Here is a 19,638-nt window from a genome sequence, read left to right on the forward strand (position 1 = left end):
GCTCTGTAATATAGGTTGTTAAAGTAACCCCAGACCAGGGGGGAGGCTTTCAGAGGTGTTCAGTGGAGAAGAACATGGCAGCCCACTCCAGTGTTCTTGCCTGGAGAATCCCAGGGACAGGGGAGCCTGGTGGGCTGCCGTCTATGGGGTCACACAGAGTCAGACTCGACTGAAGCGACTTAGCAGCAGCAGCAGCAGCAGCAGCAGTGACACAGAGCCAGTATGTCTTCCTGGGATTCTCCAGGCAAGAACACTGGCGTGGGTTGCCATTGCCTTCTCCAGTGCATGAAAGTGAAAAGTGAAAGTGAAGTCGCTCACTTGTGTCCGACTCTTTGAGACCCCATGGACTGCAGCCTACCAGGCTCCTCCATCCGTGGGATTTTCCAGGCAAGAGTACTGGAGTGGGGTGCCATGGCCTTCTCCGAGTATGTCACTACAGTGACAGTAATTAAGAAGCTGAGTTTACTGTACAACAAGCGAGTATCTGATTTCACAACCCCACCTTATTATTAATGCAATTAATAATATACATTATCCTTTTGCAATTTTCTATGAAAGATAAAATCATGATATTAGTATTATTCTCCTCCTTGACTTTTTAAATTAAAACTATTGTACTTAATCTTTACACATTTGTGTTAATATGTGTGGTATTAAGAAGTGGAGAAATTGCTAACTACAAAAGATAGCTTAGATTAAGGAGACCTTATGAATATTACATATACTTTCCTGAAAACCAGAGAAAAACATCACGTATTGTTCTGTCAAGATAAAGTGACACTTTGTAATCCTTTCAGTTGTTGTGTGTGTGGGTTTTTTTTAACCTGGTTGATAAAGAGAATACTTTGAATTGTTCTTTTAATAGTACAGTTCAACAATACAATGAAATGGGAATACTTCAGAAAATGAATTAATGATAATTGTCAGAAATTATAGTCTAGGCAACCTTTGAAATTGGAATACAAAGTAGGCTTCAAATTATTTTTACATATTTAACCAGAGGGATGATTTCAACTCAGCTACTTGCTCGTAATATTTAACTTTCCTCAAGTCATTAAGGTAGATAAGTTTCTGATTATTGAGAGGAGTAAATTAAAATCCCACTGTCAAAAGGGTCAGGAAAAAACACTGGTCAAAGACAAGAAAAACCTCTTAGTGTTATGTCTGGCGAAGGATGTTACTTAATGGCTGTTAAATACTAAATGTTCAGCTTTGCTTTATATCCTTAGGGAAAAGGTTTTCTATTCATGCTACTCTGATCAGTTCTGCCTGTAAATAGAATTTTTTTTTTTTTAAAGAAAACTTGAGGCTCAAGTATTATCCAATATTTGAGTTGGCTGTGGGTAATTGTGAAAACTTTACAAAAACCTTCCAACATTTCAGAAAAAATTTCCTCATCCAGTTATGACTCCATAAGAGGGATTAGCTTGCCTATAATGAGTGATTATTATTCATAGTTAATTGAGTGCACATAGGAAGAAAAAATAAAGCCAATTAGAACAGAAAATATGGGTAAGGCAGGGTAAGCTCTCCAGGGGAAAATCTTTAGAAAAGATTGTAGCTCTGAAAAAAAAAAAATGTTCTTGTACATGAAGTGATAATGGGGATGGAGTGATGCAAGGAAAATGATTGTGGGGAGGGACTTTTAGGGAAGGAAAATCTGAATTATCTTATCACAGAGGACCGGCAGAGTTGCTGCTGCCAGCTTTCCAAATCATGCCACCAGTTTCTACTCGGAAATAGCTGCCTGCAAATAATTGCTGAGATACTCATCTTTGGAAAGGGATACTTTAGAATATTAGCAAATTGTTATTATTACTCATCTATTAATGATCAAAACCCAAAACTCTATAAAGAGGATCGTAGAAATTCAAAGCTAGTAAATAGTTAGGCAAAGTGGGTAGTTATAATTCTGGTGAAAAGCTGACACAGAGAATACTTTCCGATATAAGGCTTTCCGATATAAGGGAAAGGTACAGAGGGCTAAAGATTTGTTCAAGATGGTGGAGTTTGGGGTGATTCTGAGGGTCATAGTGAACTAGAGAGTTAATGTAAATAAATAATTAAGGTTAGAGTTATTCTAAATTTGAGGAATTTCACAGGTTTACCTCTCATCAAGAGTCAAAGTAGCATTAAGACTTCCTGTCAAAGAAACATGGCTCAGAAACAGACCAGAGGGAAAAAAGGAAAGTGTAAAAAAGTACTGCTCCCCGCAAGTTAGATATTTTTTGTTGTTTGGTCGCTAAATTGTGTCCAACTCTGCGACTCCAGGGACTGCAGTATGCCAGGCTTCCATGTCCTTCACCGTCTCCCGGAGTTTGCTCAAAAGTCAGCTTTACTCTCTTGGTAAAAACATTTTGCTGATGTTTTGTAGAGTTGTTTGGAGGAAATTAACCTTAGAGATGCAGTTGATAAAGACCAAACATTTAAAAGACATACTATTTAAAATACTCTTTTCAAACTGAGAACACTGAAAATTCTCTTAAGTTCATGTTGTACTTTTTATTACTAAGAAATGACTACTCCAATGAAGATTGACCAGGGGTAGGGACAAGCATCCTTTCAGGAGTGAAACTGTTAACAAATATGAAAAACACAACAGGGAATTATCCTTCATCACACTCAGGTATATAATAAGATATATATATATAAACTATAGTAAACCATTTAAAGTTATGATTTAGAAATATTAAACATTCTCAATCATTCCCAACTCAGGGGTCGAACCCAGGTCTCCCTTATTGCGGGTGGATTCTTTACCAGCTGAGCAACAAGGGTAGGTAGCCTATCCGTTTTCAAGGGAACTTGCCGACCCAGGAATCCAACTGGGGTCTCCTGCATTGCAGGTGGATTCTTTATTCTTTGAGCCACCAGAGAAGTCCTAGATGCTTCATAAGGATTGCTAGTTAGTGATGAAGATGTTAGTGATTCTTCAAAAGTTAAAAGGTTGAACCTTTTTTATCTTTCAAAAGGTTACATCCCTTGAGGATAGGGAAGCCCAGGATCCAGGATAATCTATTAAGGTACTGTCATGCAGAGTGATAAGAACAATAGAAAAGATTAAGGAGCCAGTAAGGAGAAGGGCTCAAAATTCTCTAAGCCAGGCTTCAGCAATACTTGAACTGTGAACCTCCAGATGTTCAAGCTGGTTTTAGAAAAGGCAGAGGAACCAGAGATCAAATTGCCAACATTCGCTGGATCATGGAAAAAGCAAGAGAGTTCCAGAAAAACATCTATTTCTGCTTTATTGACTATGCCAAAGCCTTTGACTGTGTGGATCACGATAAACTGTTGAAAATTGAAGAGATGGGAATACCAGACCACCTGACCTGCCTCTTGAGAAACCTATATGCAGGTCAGGAAGCAACAGTTAGAACTGGACATGGAACAACAGACTGGTTCCAAATAGGAAAAGGAGTACATCAAGGCTGTATATTGTCACCCTGCTTATTTAACTTATATGCAGAGTACATTGTGAGAAACGCTGGGCTGGAAGAAGCACAAGCTGGAATCAAGATTGCCGGGAGAAATATCAATAACTTCAGCTATGCAGATGACACCACCCTTATGGCAGAAAGTGAAGAGGAACTAAAAAGCCTCTTGATGAAAGTGAAAGAGGAGAGTGAAAAAGGTGGCTTAAAGCTCAACATTCAGAAAACTAAGATCATGGCATCTGGTCCCATCACTTCATGGCAGATAGATGGGGCAACAGTGTAAACAGTGTCAAACTTTATTTTGGGGGACTCCAAAATCACTGGAGATGATGACTGCAGCCATGAAATTAAAAGACACTTACTCCTTGGAAGGAAAGTTATGACCAACCTAGATAGCATATTGAAAAGCAGAGACATTACTTTGCCAACAAAGGTCCATCTAGTCAAGGCTATGGTTTTTCCAGTGGTCATGTATGGATGTGAGAGTTGGACTGTGAAGAAAACTAAGCGCCAAAGAATGGATGCTTTTGAACTGTGGTGTTGGAGAAGACTCTTGAGAGTCCCTTGGACTGCAAGAAAATCCATTCAGTCCATCCTGAAGGAAATCAGTCCTGGGTGTTCATTGGAAGGACTGATGCTGAAGCTGAAACTCCAATACTTTGGCCACCTCATGTGAAGAGTTGATTCATTGGAAAAGACCCTGATGCTGGGAGGGATTGGGGACAGGAGGAGAAGAGAACGACAAAGGATGAGATGGCTGGATGGCATCACCGACTCAATACACATGAGTTTGAGTGAACTCCGGGAGTTGATGATGGACAGGGAGTCCTGGTGTGCTGTGATTCATGGGGTCGCAAAGAATTGAACGCGACTGAGTGACTGAACTGAACTGAAGGAGAAGGCCTGGAGAAGGAAATGGCAACCCACTCCAGTATTTTTGCCTGGAGAATACCATACTCAGAAGAGCCTCGTGGGCTACAATCTAAGGGGTTGCAAAGAATCGGACACAAGTGAATGACTAACACACAAGGAGAAGGGAAGTTCTTCACAGGTGGCGCTAGTGGTAAAGAATCTGCCTGCCGGCACTGGGGGATGCAAGAGACATGGATTCAATCCCTATGTTGGGAAGATCCCAAGGAGAAGGAAATGACAGCCCACTCCAGTATTGAAAAGGAAAAGGAAAGGAAGTTTGATTTAAGGGATCTGTACAAGAAGCATGATGTTCTTTACCGTGAAAGAAGACATTAGCAGCATCATAGGCTTCTTAGAATGCTGAGGAAGCTCTCCAAAGACTAAAAACTTTGAGGAAACATGCTTTGAAGCTTTACTTCAAATAAACCTGGCCATGTCTCCCTCCTGAGGTAAACAAGATTATCCCAGTACAGTCACTAAGAAGCAGACTCTTTTTTACTGGAGTGTATATTCAAACCATGATTGATTGTCATTCATTCGTCTCGGTTCAGTTCAGTCGCTCAGTCATGCCCGACTCTTGGCGTCCCCATGGACTGCAGCATGCCAGGCCTCCCTGTCCTTCACCAACTCCTGGAGCTTGCTCAAACTCATGTCCTTTGAATCAGTGATGCCATCCAACCATCTTGTCTTCTGTCGCCCCCTTCTCCTCCTGCCTTCAACCTTTCCCAGCATCAGGATCTTTTCCATTGAGTCAGTTCTTTGCATCAGGTGGCCAAAGCATTAGAGCTTCAGCTTCAGTATCAGTCCTTCCAATGAGTATTCAGGATTAATTTCCTTTAGGATGGACTGGTTTGATCTCTTTGCAGTCCAAGCGACTCGCAAGAGTCTTCTCCAACACCACAGTTCAAAAACATCAATTCTTTGGTGCTCAGCTTTCTTTATGGTCCAACTCTCACATCCATACATGACCACTGGAAAAACCATAGCTTTGACTAGATAGACCTTTGTTGGCGAAGTAATGTCTCTGCTTTTTAATATGCTGTCTAGGTTTGTCATAGCTTTTCTCCCAAGGAGCAAACATCTTCTGATTTCATGACTACAGTCACCATCTGCAGTGATTTTGGAACCCACGAAAAGAAAGTCTCTCACTGTTTCCAGTGTTTCCCCATCTATTTGCCATGAAGTGATGGGACTGCATGCTATGATCTTAGCTTTTCAAATGTTGAGTTTTAAGCCAGCTTTTCCACTCTTCTCTTTCACTTTCATCAAGAGACTCTTTAGTTCCTCATTGCTTTCTGCCATAGGGTGGTGTCATCTGTTTATCTGAGGTTATTGATATTCATTTGTCTAACAAATGCTTATTGAACTTCCACATGTATACTCCTCCAAGTTCTGAGAATACTGAATAGTACATGGCAGACAAACCCTCTCTATTATCATGAAAGAGCCTCCCTGGTGGCTCAGGCAGTAAAGAAGCTGCAACTCACTCCAGTATTTTTGCCTGAAGATTTCCATGGACATGAAGCCAAAAGAGCATTTAAACTTGTAGCTGTAATAAGTTGTGATGAGAGTAATGTCAGGGAAGTACAGAAGTACAGGCTTATGTAGATACAGATATCAAGTGATCTGATGTCTAGAGAATCAGAGAATGGCCCCATAAAGATGTCTAATTTAGGATGAGTAGAAACTATCCCAGAAAAAGACTGGAAATCAGTATTTTGGATAGAGAAAATAGTAAGTAATGAATGAATGAAAGACAAGAAAGAGTGGCATGTTTGAGTAAATGAAAGAAATGTTCAGAGACTTCCCTGGTGGTCCAGTAGGTGAGACTTCGCCTTCCAATGCAGGGAGTATGGCTTCAATCTGTGATCGGGGGGCTAAGATCCCAAATGCCTCACTGCTAACAGCAAAACAAACAAACAAACAAATAAGCAGTATTATAACAAATTCAATAAAAAGATGGTGATGAACAGGGAGGCCTGGCGTGCTGCGGTTCATGAGGTCACAAAGAGTCAGACACAACTGAGCGACTGAACTGAACTGAAGGAATTTGAACTAAGGGAAATGAATGTCAATTGTATGGTTTATGCAGGGGAAATAGTTGATTGATTTGTGTTTATTAAGGGGCACTCTGGCTGCTGTGTGAAGAATACACATAAGGGAGATAGACTTAGGTCAGCAAAACTGGTTAGGAAGCTGCTGAAATAATATAGATGAGACAAAATGATGGATAAATAGTTTTAGCAGTGGGAACAGAGAGAAGTACATGGAATAGTGAGAAAGAGGTAAATCAGCAAGACTTTGGGTTGATTTGGTGTCAGTTGGGTGAGAGGAAGAATAAAGGGTTATCACTGAAGTTCCATTTAGGAAACTTGCTGGTTAATGCTACTATTCACTGTGATAAGAAATTAAGTAAGAACAGGTTTAAGAAGTTAAAGGATTTCATTTGGGAATGTGCTATATTTGAGATGCCTGGGGTCCATCTAAACTGAAGCTGTTTCATAAGCAGTCAGTTTAACAGATACAGAATTCAGTAGGGAGACTTGATGTAGAAATACGTATTTGAGAGTTGTCAGCAAATAGATTTTAATGGACATGATTGGAAAGATATGGTTATCCAGGGGAAATGAGAAGAATAGAAGCCTAAGGTACAAAGGTAGTTAAGAGGAGGGTGAAAGGAAATGACCCCTCTAGGTTGATAGAGAATTAACCTGAATGGTTTAAAAAAAAAGAAAAGAAAAACATGAAAATGTACTGATTTGGAAATTAAGAGCAAAGACTGACTGGGAGGGACGGAGTCTTCACCAATGCCTTTTTTTGCTACAAAGATCAGGCAAAAGAAGGACAGAGAATGGTGCAACTGCATTTAGTCACAAGGATGAGAGCATTTCCAGTAGCGTTTAGAAGGCAAGCGACCGTTTGTAGCACTCCGTTTTCTTTCTTTTCTTGTAAATCAGATCGCCGGGCTGTAAGAATTAAGTGAATGTTAAGAATACATGGAATACAGAGGAAGATCTCTTCTTTGAGTCACGGGCATGAGCTGCAGGCAATCCCCTAGGAACTATTTCTGCTCCTGTTGGCGTCTTCAGCTTTGTTATTATTATTTGTAGATTTGCTTAGTTTTAGGGAGATAACATACTTCAGTATTTGAATAAGTTCTTGAACAATTTTTCTAAAAACCTGATGAAACAAACATGCTTTAATGCATAAGGATTCATTGTAATTATCCATAAGCATTAACATTTCAATGGAGGAAAAATTTACTTATATAAATGTACTGATCTCTGGACCTTATTTTTTAACGTCTTTGAAATCAAAAGAGCACCTTCAGAGTTGGAACGTATAATTTTATCATCATTTAAAAATATGAATCTATTCTTTAGGATACGATGTGCTATTTTATGAATAATGAATTCATTGGTATAGACAGTTCTCTCAGGTCAGGAATGTTTTAGACAAATGGGAATAAGTAACTATGTTGGTGGCCTTAGTTTTGTTTTTGAGAGACTCCCCTTTCTTTTCTTTTTCTTTTTTTTGCTTTGAGTTTGAATTGCTATGTTCCTTGTCTGGTATCGTGAAGAATAGCAAAAGCAGAAAAATAAGGGCACAATAGAGAGGAAATAGATATCATTATTGAATTGGTAAGTGCTCCTAGTACATTTTTTTTATGAAGAAATTTTCATTCTTTTCAATATCTTTAGGAAATTATGGTGGTAGATCCTCACCGTAATAACCTGCTATAGGGTGGATTTCCACATAATGTGAATTTGCCTTGCACTCCTCCCAAAGATGTTTATCCTTTAGAATTAACAAGATTTTCCTGGTGAGGCAAAACAATATGCTGGAGTTAGACCTCCAAATTTGAATCCTGGCATATTCATTGTGTGTCTAAAGTTTTTTAACCTCTCTAGCCTCAACTTCTTCTGTGAAATAATAAAAATCTTCCCCACAGAGTTGTAAATATTAAATTAAGTTCATATTTTTTAAAAGAACAATGCCCAGCACATAGTAGGCTCTTATCTGTGCATACAAAATTTACTCCTTCCCACCACATAGACCTATATTAATAATGAGAGTCCATTTTATTATGAGTTATACATGTTTATTGAGTGATACAATAAATTCACTATTATATTTTACAGTGTTTGTTTAGTTGTAATAATGAGGATAAGGCCAACACAAACAATCTCTTGCCTTGACATTTGAGTGATGAAATATATCATTCAGTGTCTCTGACTGGGATGATTGGCCAACTGAATTTTTATGTATGTCTCCAACATTCTGAAGCACCTCATGCCTTAAAGATATCCAGAACTCTGGGTTTGGTCCTTCTGTAGCACTTCTGGTGAGAGTATCACAGAACTTGGACCATGCTGCCACTGGGTGCTTAGAACCTACAAATTATATTCCAGGGGAAAATGTCCCATTGTTTTTCAATTCTATATCATTTATTCTGTATCTGCTACTTTTCTTTAAGCTCTTTAAGTGCCCTTAGCAAACCATATCATCATTACCCAGTGTTATCATCATAATCACTAATTGTGCAGTTCTTTATGTTGTAAGAACACAGACACCCACACACATACACACACATTCATACACACACCGTTTGTTTTTCCTGTGAAATAGATTATTATAACCTTATTTTATAGATAAGGAATCTGAAACTCAAAAAAGGTTAAATTGCTTGGCCCCAGGCACCCAGCTAAGTGACAGAGCTGGAACTGGAGGCTTCTTCTCCCCTTTTGCTAACCCCTCCTATCCCTGTTTGATGACATTTCCAGCTGCAGCCCTTATGACCTCTGGAGATGGCATTTCCACCCCTGGGAACTCCAGAAAAATTAGGAAAAAAAAAAAAAACATTGTCCCTAGAAGCGGTATTCTACCAGCGTCTGCCAGAGATTGAGTGCAATTAAAGATGAGAAATTAAAGAGTTATGAACTCAGACAAGTCTGAGCTTCACTTGTATTTAGGCTTTTACTAATTTGCAGGAATCACTAATTTGTGGAAGCACCTTGCTGTGCAGAAAGCTGTGTGTCATTAGTGCAACCTGAGTGATCATGGTGACTTCAAGAAACCTGCTTCTGGAGAAAAATCAGAGGAAGTTAAGGAAAGCTTTCACTTTTCAGTCAATTTTTTATGACCAATTAAATTTCCAGTCACAGTAGAGATGATTAAAATCTCAAAAAGAGTTTCTACGCAGGATCCATGATCTGGTGCTTTTTTTTTGCTGTGAAAAGATAGAGGTTACCTCAGTGTGCAAAAAGAGGAAATAGTGGGGACTGGGAACCTTGAGTCTGAAGACAGTAAGGATTAGATGGAAATTTCAGCATCCTCAAAGTCTGAAAATATATGTATCTTTTGACACCGTTTTTCCACTTCTAGTAATACTTGATCACATTAATCAAGATATGGGTATAAGAATATTCACTGAAGTATTATTTTCTATAGCAAAAGAAGACAAACGAAAAACAAACCCTTATTCATCAACATGCCACATTCATCATCCCGTGGAATGCTGCTGCTGCTGCTGCTAAGTCGCTTCAGTAGGAAGCTAGTGTAGACTATGAGGGGTGTGTGTGTGTGTTAGTCGCTTAGTCGTGTCCAACTCTTTGTGACCCCATGGACTGTAGCCAGAGTGGGTTGCCATGTCCTTCTCCATGAGGTAGTATAATGACTACTCATAGGAAAAAAAAAAAAGACTAAAATTGTCTATGTGAAAAAAATCCATTTGCAGAACAGTATGTTTAATATAAGACCATTTTTGCAAAAATATTAATGGTCACCAAAAGGGAGGAGGAATAAAGGTTAGAACAGAGAAGAAAGACCAGTGGCGGTATGCATGCTCTCCTATAGCTCTAGTTATCATTCAGCTGCGAGATGACAGAGAACATGAATTTGGGGGCCATATACTCGTTCATTTAACAGGTATTTCTTAGAAGTCAGCCACATACCAGATACTATCCTAGGTGCTAGGATATACATAGAACTTACATCCTAGTTGTAGAAGATAGGAAATTAGCAAATAAAAGTATTAACACCTGCATTTTAGATACACAAAATCTATTATTAACAATAAGAGGATTTTTATTGAAGTATAGTTGATTTACAATATTGTTTTTGTTTCAGGTGTACAGCAAAGTGATTCCACTATACATATACACATATCTATTCTTTTTCAGATTTTTTTCCCTTATAAGTTATTACAAAATATTGAGTAGTGTTCCCTGTGCTATACAGTAGGTCCATGTTGGTTATCTATTTTATATACAGTAGTGTGTATCTGTTCATCCCAAACTCCAAATTTATCCCTCCCTCTAAATTGGGAGATTGGGATTGACATATACACACCACTGTATATAACATAGATAACTAATAAGGGCCTACCATATAGCTCAGGGAACTCTACTCAGTACTCTGTAATGACATACAGGAAAGGAATCTAAAAAGCAATGGATATATGTATAGGTATAGCTGATTCACTTTGCTGTACGGCAGAAATTAACCCAACATTGTAAATCACGATTCACCAATAAAAATTAATTTCAAAAAGAGAGTAGACCTAATTTTAGGTCCATCAGTTTTGACAGTGCCTCCAGACTTGAGGCGTGATTTAGGGGCCTATTCAGATGGATGTCCTCTAAGAAAGTGATTATTTCTAGTTAACCAGTCATTTATGGGAGGAAATTGAATACAGTAGTTAATTATTACACTTTTCACAAACATTTATTTAAACAAATATGTAGACTCTTAGCTCTTTTCTTTATAATATGAACCATACTATTAATATAAGCTCAAAATAGAAAGTAGTATATTAGTATTTTTTCTCTTTACACTTAGAAAATTATGAATTCTCAAATAGAAAAGGTTAATTCCTTTTTAATAAAATCATTGGTAAGATGGGAATAAAAGTCAGATGGAATGTTTAGTTTTTCATCAATAGCAATTGTTTTATTTTAAACAGCAAATTTCACACTGCTTGAGATTATCTATTTGTAATGTAATCTAGGAGAATTTGATATGTTGGACAATGATAACTGTTTTGTTCAAGACCATATTAATCAGGTTCTCTCTGTAAGCAAACGGCAATTTTAAGTCTTTAAAATTAAATCAAACTGATAGAGAAACAACTGAATCTCTTAACTTTTTTATGTTAAAGATACTTATTTCAAAACTTTATGAACAGTGTTTACTTATTAATTCAGTGCAATTCATCAAATTTCTACTGAGTGCTTTTTCTGTTCCAGACACTAGATGTGTTATATACACCAATGAATATAGTATAGACCCTAGACTCAAAAATGCTTAGTCTAGTAAAAAAGACAGCTGGGCAAAAAGAAAAAGAATATAAACAGTTGGAGGGTTTATTTATAAGTGTGTTTGGAGTCATTCAGCATTTCTAACCACTGATCGATACTGCCTAACCAGAGAGTTTCCCCAGAGCAGAATTAAACTTTCAATAATTGTTTTTGGAGCTAAGTGCAGTCACGCACAGTCCCTTATGGGAAGAGTAAGAATCTTCAGGCTGAATTCCTATAAAATTAGCACTTCTTTTCCTGTAGGTTCCCTCTAAGATGCCTCAGTGATTAAGGAATGCTTGATCTTGCGAATTATGTGTGCCACAAACCTCTCATTTTTCCATTTTTTGCTTTTTCCCAAAACCAGGTCCGGAAAACAAGCAATTATTCCTTGTTAGGACAATACAAGTAGAAAGTGAACTTTTTTAAAATAAAAAGTAGATCATGAAATGCATGCATGTATGTAATTATGGGTGGAGGCAGAAGAACTGATCTGCTATGTGCCACCTTCCAAGGATATTTGAACAGTTCCATCTTGTGTAACACCCCCTCCCCACCCCGCAACCCACACACGTATCTATGACTTTCAGTGTAAATATTTAGAACGTCACTTACTTCCATCAGGCTGCTATAACAAAATACCACACACTGGGATCTTATAAACAACATGTATTTCTCACAGTTCTGGAGATTCAAAATCATAGTGTCAGCATGATAAAGGACTCTCTTCCTGGTTTGGAGCCAGAACCTTCTTGCTATGTCCTCACATGGTGGAAGGGGTAAGGGATTTTTCTAGATTCTCTTTTGTAAGAATGCTGCTCTCATTCATGAGGGCATCACTTCATGACTTAAGCACTTCCCAAAGGGCCCACCTCCTAAGACAATCACCTGTGGAGTTAGGATTTCAATATATGAATTTTTAGGAATTCAAACTATAGCAGAAACTATCAATTATGTTTCCCATATCAAAATTTATGTCAATGTATGGCAAAACCAATACAGAATTGTAAAGTAAAAAAAATATATATATATATAAAAAACCAAAAAACAAAATTTAAAACAAAAAGCAACAGAGGTAAAACAAGACCAAACAAAGCTGTAGTTATTCACTTGCCAGGTAAGGAGGTGCCCATCATTTAAAAAATGAGTGAAGTGGGGCCCCAAAGCAGAAGTGCTACCAATGATGGATGGGGGACTTGTCCACCTTAGGAGATTATTCTAGGAAGTCTTCTTGATTACTGAATTCTTGTTGATTAAGAAAATGTTTATCATGGGATCGGTCATTGTTCTGTTTTAGGTCACTAAAGTACAGAATCATTTTAAAGAGGTCAAAGAGAACATTATTATGCACATGCTTGAAAGTGAAAGTGTTAATCGCTCGGTTGTGCCTTAACTCTTCGCGACCCCATGGACTGCAGCCCACCAGGCTCCTCTGTCCATGGGATTCTCCAGGCTGGAATACTGGAGTGGGTTGCCATGCCCTCCTCCAGGGCATCTTCCCAACCCAGGGATCAAACCCCAGTCTCTTGCATTGCAGGCAGATTCTTTAGGGCCACATGGTTAGGACTTGGCAATGTTTTTTTCTTTAACCTTCAAACAAAGGCTACGGTCATTACTACATTGCAGTTGAACTACATTAGTCCAACCATCTTGTTAGGAATATGCTGTAAAGATGCCTGTTCTGTTATAGCCACGCGTTCCAGGAAACAAACTCACTCAGAAGGACAGTGCAGACAGTGGAGTGCAGTTTATTACACCAGTGGAGCCAACGCAGAGTCTCCTCTTAGCCAAGGACCCCGACCAGCATTTGTGAGAATCTTTTATACCCCACGTGCACGTGTCTGAACCCACCACCCCAAATTCCTTGAGATGTACATAAACCAAGGAAAATACAATCCCAGTAACCCCATCATTCACGTGCTATGTGCTCATGTGCTCAAACAGTCAAACAATTAGCCAATAATCAATAAGCCCGAGGTTACACTCCGATAGATACAGAAAAATTTATGGCCTGTCTGGAGGAAAGGGTGATTAGTGTATGTTTTCTCTTAGGCAATGAGTAATTTAGATATGATCTTCAAGGTTCCCCTGTCTGGAAGGGGTCTTATCCTTCTGTTGTTGTTTTCATAGGCACTAAACACAGAGTTCAGAGTCCATTGGAAAGGTGGCCGAGCATGGTCAACATGAACAGGCCTAAGATGGAGTCCAGGCCCTATGAATTCCTTCTTCAGTTCTACAACTGATGAAATGGGAGCTCAGACAGGTTAAATTAATTAATTCCGTAAACATTCATTGAGGAACTATTTCTTAGAAATTCTCCAAATGGGCCTCACAATAAATTTGTCAGTCCTTTTCTATTTGCTTTCCCTGGAAGCAGAGACAAAACATTTTGTTGCTTATTTAGTAAACAGAGGATTCCTAAATGACAAGTATGGGGTTGAATTCAGAGTTCTTGCACACACCATTTCTGGTTTCTAAAATCTGTGTTTATATCCAGAGCAAATAGCATCGCTGCTATGAGAACCAAGTCACCTGGGTTCACATTCCAGGCTCTTTTACTCTGTCTTGCTGCTTCTCCTATGTCTTCCTGACTTCTTCACATTCAAATACTTCTTAAAATTACAAATTAAAAAAAAAAACTCACAGAATTTTAAAAAGTTAGAGATTGCCTTTTTATAGCATCAGTGACAGGACTCATCTCCAGAAACAAGGACATCTAGTACCTCTCATATAATTTGGTTAATAGAGTTTAAGCTCATAGATTCATTTTTAGATTCGTATCTATATAAAATAGAATCTTGCTCTTCACAAATTGCGCAGTGACCTCAATTCTCAGATGGCTCCTATTACAAAAAGCTACAACCTCCTTTTCAAAGCTTCCAAATACAATGATCAGAGGATAAAGCACACAGAATGTTGACTGTCCTGTTGGTATGTCTGTCTTTTCTCTGCATGCGTGTTCCAGGTGGGAGAGTTCAGGGCCCATGCTGCTGAGTGGACGGCCAACGTCACGGCTGAATTCAAGGAAACCAGGAGGCGGCTGAGCGTGGAGATTTATGACAAGTTCCAGCGCGCCACCTCCATTAAGCGGAAGCTCTCTGCAGAACTGGCTGGAAACCACAATCAGGAGCTGACTCCCTGTAGGAGGACCCTGTCCGTGAACCACCTGGCCAGCGAGAGGGATGTCCTGCCTTCCTTACTGAAAACAGAAAGTATCTATTTGAACGGACTGACACCACACTGTGCGGGCGAGGAAATCGCTGTTATTGAGAACATTAAGTAGCCCTCTCTTTGAAGAGCCTCAGGCATAGCAATTAGGTGAGGACTTCTATATGCTCTTTATGACTGTTGCTGGTAGCATTTTTTAAATTGTGCATGAGCTCCAAAGGGGGAAAAAAATAGATACACCCATCATGGTCATCTGCCATCAAGAGAATTTGGAATTCTGAGCCAGCACTATTTTTTTTTTTTCTTTGATGATGCTTGTTGAACAGTCCACTTTCTTTGACAAGTGGAGTAAAACAAGCGATGTCTGATGCCTTTTTTGTGCCCAGACTGTTTTGCTCCCTTTTCCTAACGTGCCATAAGGCCTCAGAATGAATTATAATTGTTTCTGGTAATAATGTAGCTTTGAGGGATCAGTCCTTACTTTTCAGGGTCTACCTAACTGAGCCTAGATATGGACCATTTATGGATGACAACATTTCTTTTTGTAAATGGCAAGAAATTCTTATGCAGCCTTTTACCTAAGAAATTTCCTGTCAGTGCCTTATCTTATGAAGAAACAGAACCTCTCTAGCTAATGTGTGGTTTCTCCTTCCCTGCCCCACCCCTAGGCTCAACTCCACAGTCCTTTTCCCCCACAACTCCCGTTTGAATACCATACCTTGCTGGAAACAAGTGTGTAAAATGACCGAAGTGATGATACCCGAAGAAGGAATAGAGGCCAAATTAAATGGACACTGAAGCAACACTCAGAAACCCTAGCGTTATAGGCACTGCAGAGAAATGAGGTGCAAAGATGGCCCCTCTGAGTATTTATTTGACTCGGGTACCAATGGTACATGTATACAGTGTAATTACCAGGCCAGTAAAATTGACTGCTCCCAAACAGTCCCTTCTTTTCCTGGCAGTATTTAAAATTTATCATTTATTACTAACTATGTATGTGTGTGTGTATATATATATATATATATACACACACATTTTTTAAAGGTGGAAGAAGAAAATCTATCTATCTATATATATATCCATAAGTGATCTGACAAAAGAAAACTGTTAAAATGGATATTATTGAAGATGAATTTAGACAATTGGTGTGAATTGCCACTCAGATGACATGAAGAGAGCCAAACAATGTGTTATAAGCATTTGCTAATAAACATTATACTGCCAGCATCTATCTGTTTTCTGATGTATGAAAGGCTTATATGGTTTTCTTTCCCTGGGTAACTTGTGCCCAGTGAGGGGAGGGGATGCGTAGGCAGAGCTGGGCATGGCCCTCGCCTTCTGTGGGTGTACCTCTGGAGTTGTGGCTGAGTGTGACAGCAGAAGCTGAAACTGGATCACTGTGATTTTGCACATGGAAAAATGCAGATTGCAGGCATAATTCATCTCTGACATTAGAGAAAAAGCTGTTATAGCACAATTTAAATCTTGAGAGCATTTTTTTTTAAGATAGAAAAGGCTGTTAATCCTCTTTAGTTTAATTTTATATCCTGCAACTCTTTGGAGGTTTTCAGGATTCAGAAGAAATTCAGTAAAGGCACCTAGTAGATCGCTCCTCTTTCTTTTATTTTCATACATAGATCTGCTGTACATTGTAAATAAAATTTTTAAAACACAGAAAGAAAATGATTTCCCTAAATATAATTGCAAAACATGACTTTTATTCTTGGGGGTGGGAGTATTTGAATAAGTGGCATTCATATTAGGGTCTTAAAAAATAAATCCAGGATCTTAAAAAAAAAGGAAAATTTAACAGATGCTTATTTTTCAAAATTTAAGCTAGAAATGTAAATATTCAGCTAACTTGTTGACGGTACTTTTATAAACTTAAGAATTCTAACCAAAATTTTGGAAAATCAGGCTCTTTTAGAAGGAAAGCTACACCCATTTCCTCGATAACTATTCTGAAAGTTCATATGGTGGATTGCACCATGTATAAACTGTGAATTGTGTTGACAAATAAAGTTTGTAATTAAAGTCAGCATCTTCTGAGTCTCCTGCTTGCTACTGAGGGTTTGGATCTGATCCTGGCTGTGCAGAACTCCAGGATGTCACAGTCCATGCTGAGTTTTTGTGGCTCCTTTGTTCACAGTATTCAAGAAATATTTTTGATGCAGTATTTCTACCCTTGCTAAACACATGCAAATGTTTTTCTTAGTGGCTGTTAATCAAAAGTAAAAACCCTGAAATTTCACTTTTGAAATATGATATTTTAAAAAGCATATAAATTCAAGATTGTTTCTATTAAATTGTTATGTCAATGTCTTATTTTGTCATTGTTAGACCTTGTCTTGACCTGCCTGAAGTAATTGGAATGCTAAAAGTGGGCACCTGAATGTTTTGTAAGAAAAAAAAAAAAAAAAAAAAAGGTCAAACATCCTGGCAGTATTAAAGCTTAAAGAAGGTAGTTGCCAACTAATCTTCTAGACCTCATACCCCAAATATTTGGACTATATACTTTGTCAATAGCTTACATAAATTTAATTTTTCATTCCCAAACACCTTGATATTCAGTAAATATTCTAAAACTGGTCTGCAACATTATCCTTAGAATTGGGGGAAATCTAAGGAAGTGTGTACATATCATAGCAATTTTGTTTTTCAAGCTTCATTTTGTTTACCTCTTGTGGAGAGAATGTTGATTAACATTTTGACATAACCTATGAGTTTATTTTTAAAACAGACTAGTTTAAGAATAAGTGGTTTTGCCCTGAAGGATATTTGAAAACAAAAAGTACAAGCCCAGCAAGGGTTAGGAACTCTCTTATCTGGACTCAGACATGGATTCTAGACAAGGCTTTTTACCTGCCTTACAACTAGTAACTGTAAAATGATTATTTTGGAGTGCTTTTAATTTATTACATAAATCTATGTACTCTACTACCATAGTTCATGTCACACAGCCTTTTTTCCCAATAATATTTCATTCTTTCAATATAGGAAAAAGTGAAACTTCTAAAGCCAAGAGGGAATTGAATAATATGTCATGACCTTCAAAAAAATAACAGGCCATAAGGTTTGGTTTCTTTCTCAAATTCTAAGGAACATATGACATATGTGAAGAACTAAGTCCCACCTCACTATGTATAAAAAAACCTGTAGACTGCTTTGATTCTGAAGGCTAGGAGTTCAAAGAGATCAAGAAAACTTTACATGGAACACCAGAAAAAAAAATTGTAGACATTCTGAATATTTGAGATAGCTATTTATGCCTAAGAACTGGAGGCCTAGATCAACTTTTGTTTTCCTTTAAAAATTGTTTGCTGTTCTAGTAAAACTCATAAGTTATTTGTGGTTTGCGTTCCTTATCAAAGTGTGAGTATAAATTTGCTTTTGTATAAAGTAAAAGATGTCTCTATTTGAATACTCATAACTGCATTAAAATTAATATATGACTTTTGCTTCAGCATGACTTTACTTAAAAGGGTCTTTTCCAGAGAAACTTACCGGTCTTGCATATGCTCATGTGTTGGTTCCAATATGGCATGGAGTAACCTGATTACTTTGGGTAGGAACTTTTGAGAGTAACTTATTGTGGCTATCTTAATAAGGGGAAAGCTTCATAACTCCACGAGCCACCTTCATCCCACCCTACCTCAAAGGTTTATACAGCTTTTGTCACACATGATACTTCCCCACCCAGATCTCAGCTACCCCTTCTTAAAAGACAGAGATTAGTTCCAATGACCAGGACTTTTGACTCCGCTCTTTTGTTTGACTCAACACCATTTGTTCACTAGGCCACACTTCTTATTATATATCGAAGATTCATAAAACCATTTATTTTCCTAAGATTAGCCTTATAAAATACATTCACTGTTTTATGCTTGTCTCAGTTTACAACTATTTTTTTTTCCTCTTATCTGTCATTCTTTTCCAAATTATTGATACTTCGCTGCATTGACAGAAAACTCACTGCCTGGTCTTTATTCTTTTTCTTTGCCCTCTCGGACTTGGATTCTCTCTGAGTTCTGTATTCATCTAGCTAACTCCAGTTGGATTTCTCCACTTCTCAAAAGCACTTCAACATAGCTAAAGACTCTCATCATGTTTCCCCAGACCTGGGCCTCTTTAGTGTCATCTATTTCTGCAAATGGCATCCCCATCCGTCTGGTTGGGCAAGTCATCTTTGATGTTGTCTTCTCTCCTTCAACTCCATACCCACCTATCATCAAGCCGTATTGACCTGTGCCCTGAATGTGTCTTGAATTTATACACAGTCATCACTTTAATCCAAGCCACTCCCATAGCTGCCCCTTCTACCAACTGCTTTTGTTTCATGCTCCAGTCATTGATGGAAGAGTGGTCTTTTTCATATGCAGATCTGACTGTGGTCACTCTTCAATTTAAAGCCACTAATTGTCTTTCATTTCTTTAGCAGTAAGATCAGAATCTTTCAAATAGGACTTCTTTTGGTCTCCCTTTTGCCATCCTCTCTGGGTTTATTCTTGGGCTTCCTTTGTGGCTCAGCTGGTAAAGAATCTGCCTGAAATGCGGAGACCTGGGTTGGGAAGATCCCCAGGAGAAGGGAAAGTCTACCCACTCTAGTATTCTCACCCGGAGAATTCCATGGCCATATATTTCATGGGATGGCAATGAGTTGGACACGACTGAGAGACTTTCACTTTCACTTTATGGGCTCATATTGAATCTCTCTCTCTCTCTGTCTGCCTCTCAGTCCCAGTGCTTTCTCTTTTTTTCCATGAAACTATTCCTTGAATGCTTGCTCTCTTTTCATCCTCAGCTTTTTTCATCTAACAAACTCA

General features: G+C 38.3%; 1 protein-coding gene across 2 annotated transcripts in view; it reads left to right on the plus strand.

Moving 5' to 3' along the window:
- KCNK2 (potassium two pore domain channel subfamily K member 2) overlaps window positions 1-18,267 on the plus strand; it is a 142,803-nt gene extending 124,536 nt beyond the window's left edge. For both annotated transcript variants that reach the window (XM_040263174.1, XM_040263172.1), the window contains exon 7: window positions 14,610-18,267. In XM_040263174.1, coding sequence (XP_040119108.1) covers window positions 14,610-14,927 — 318 coding nt within the window. In that variant the 3' untranslated portion in view covers window positions 14,928-18,267. The remainder of the gene's footprint in view (window positions 1-14,609) is intronic.
- The last annotated feature ends 1,371 nt before the right edge of the window (window positions 18,268-19,638 follow it).

This window comes from Oryx dammah, unplaced genomic scaffold (genome assembly GCF_014754425.2).
Source record: "Oryx dammah isolate SB20612 unplaced genomic scaffold, SCBI_Odam_1.1 HiC_scaffold_21, whole genome shotgun sequence".
NCBI lineage: Eukaryota > Metazoa > Chordata > Mammalia > Artiodactyla > Bovidae > Oryx > Oryx dammah.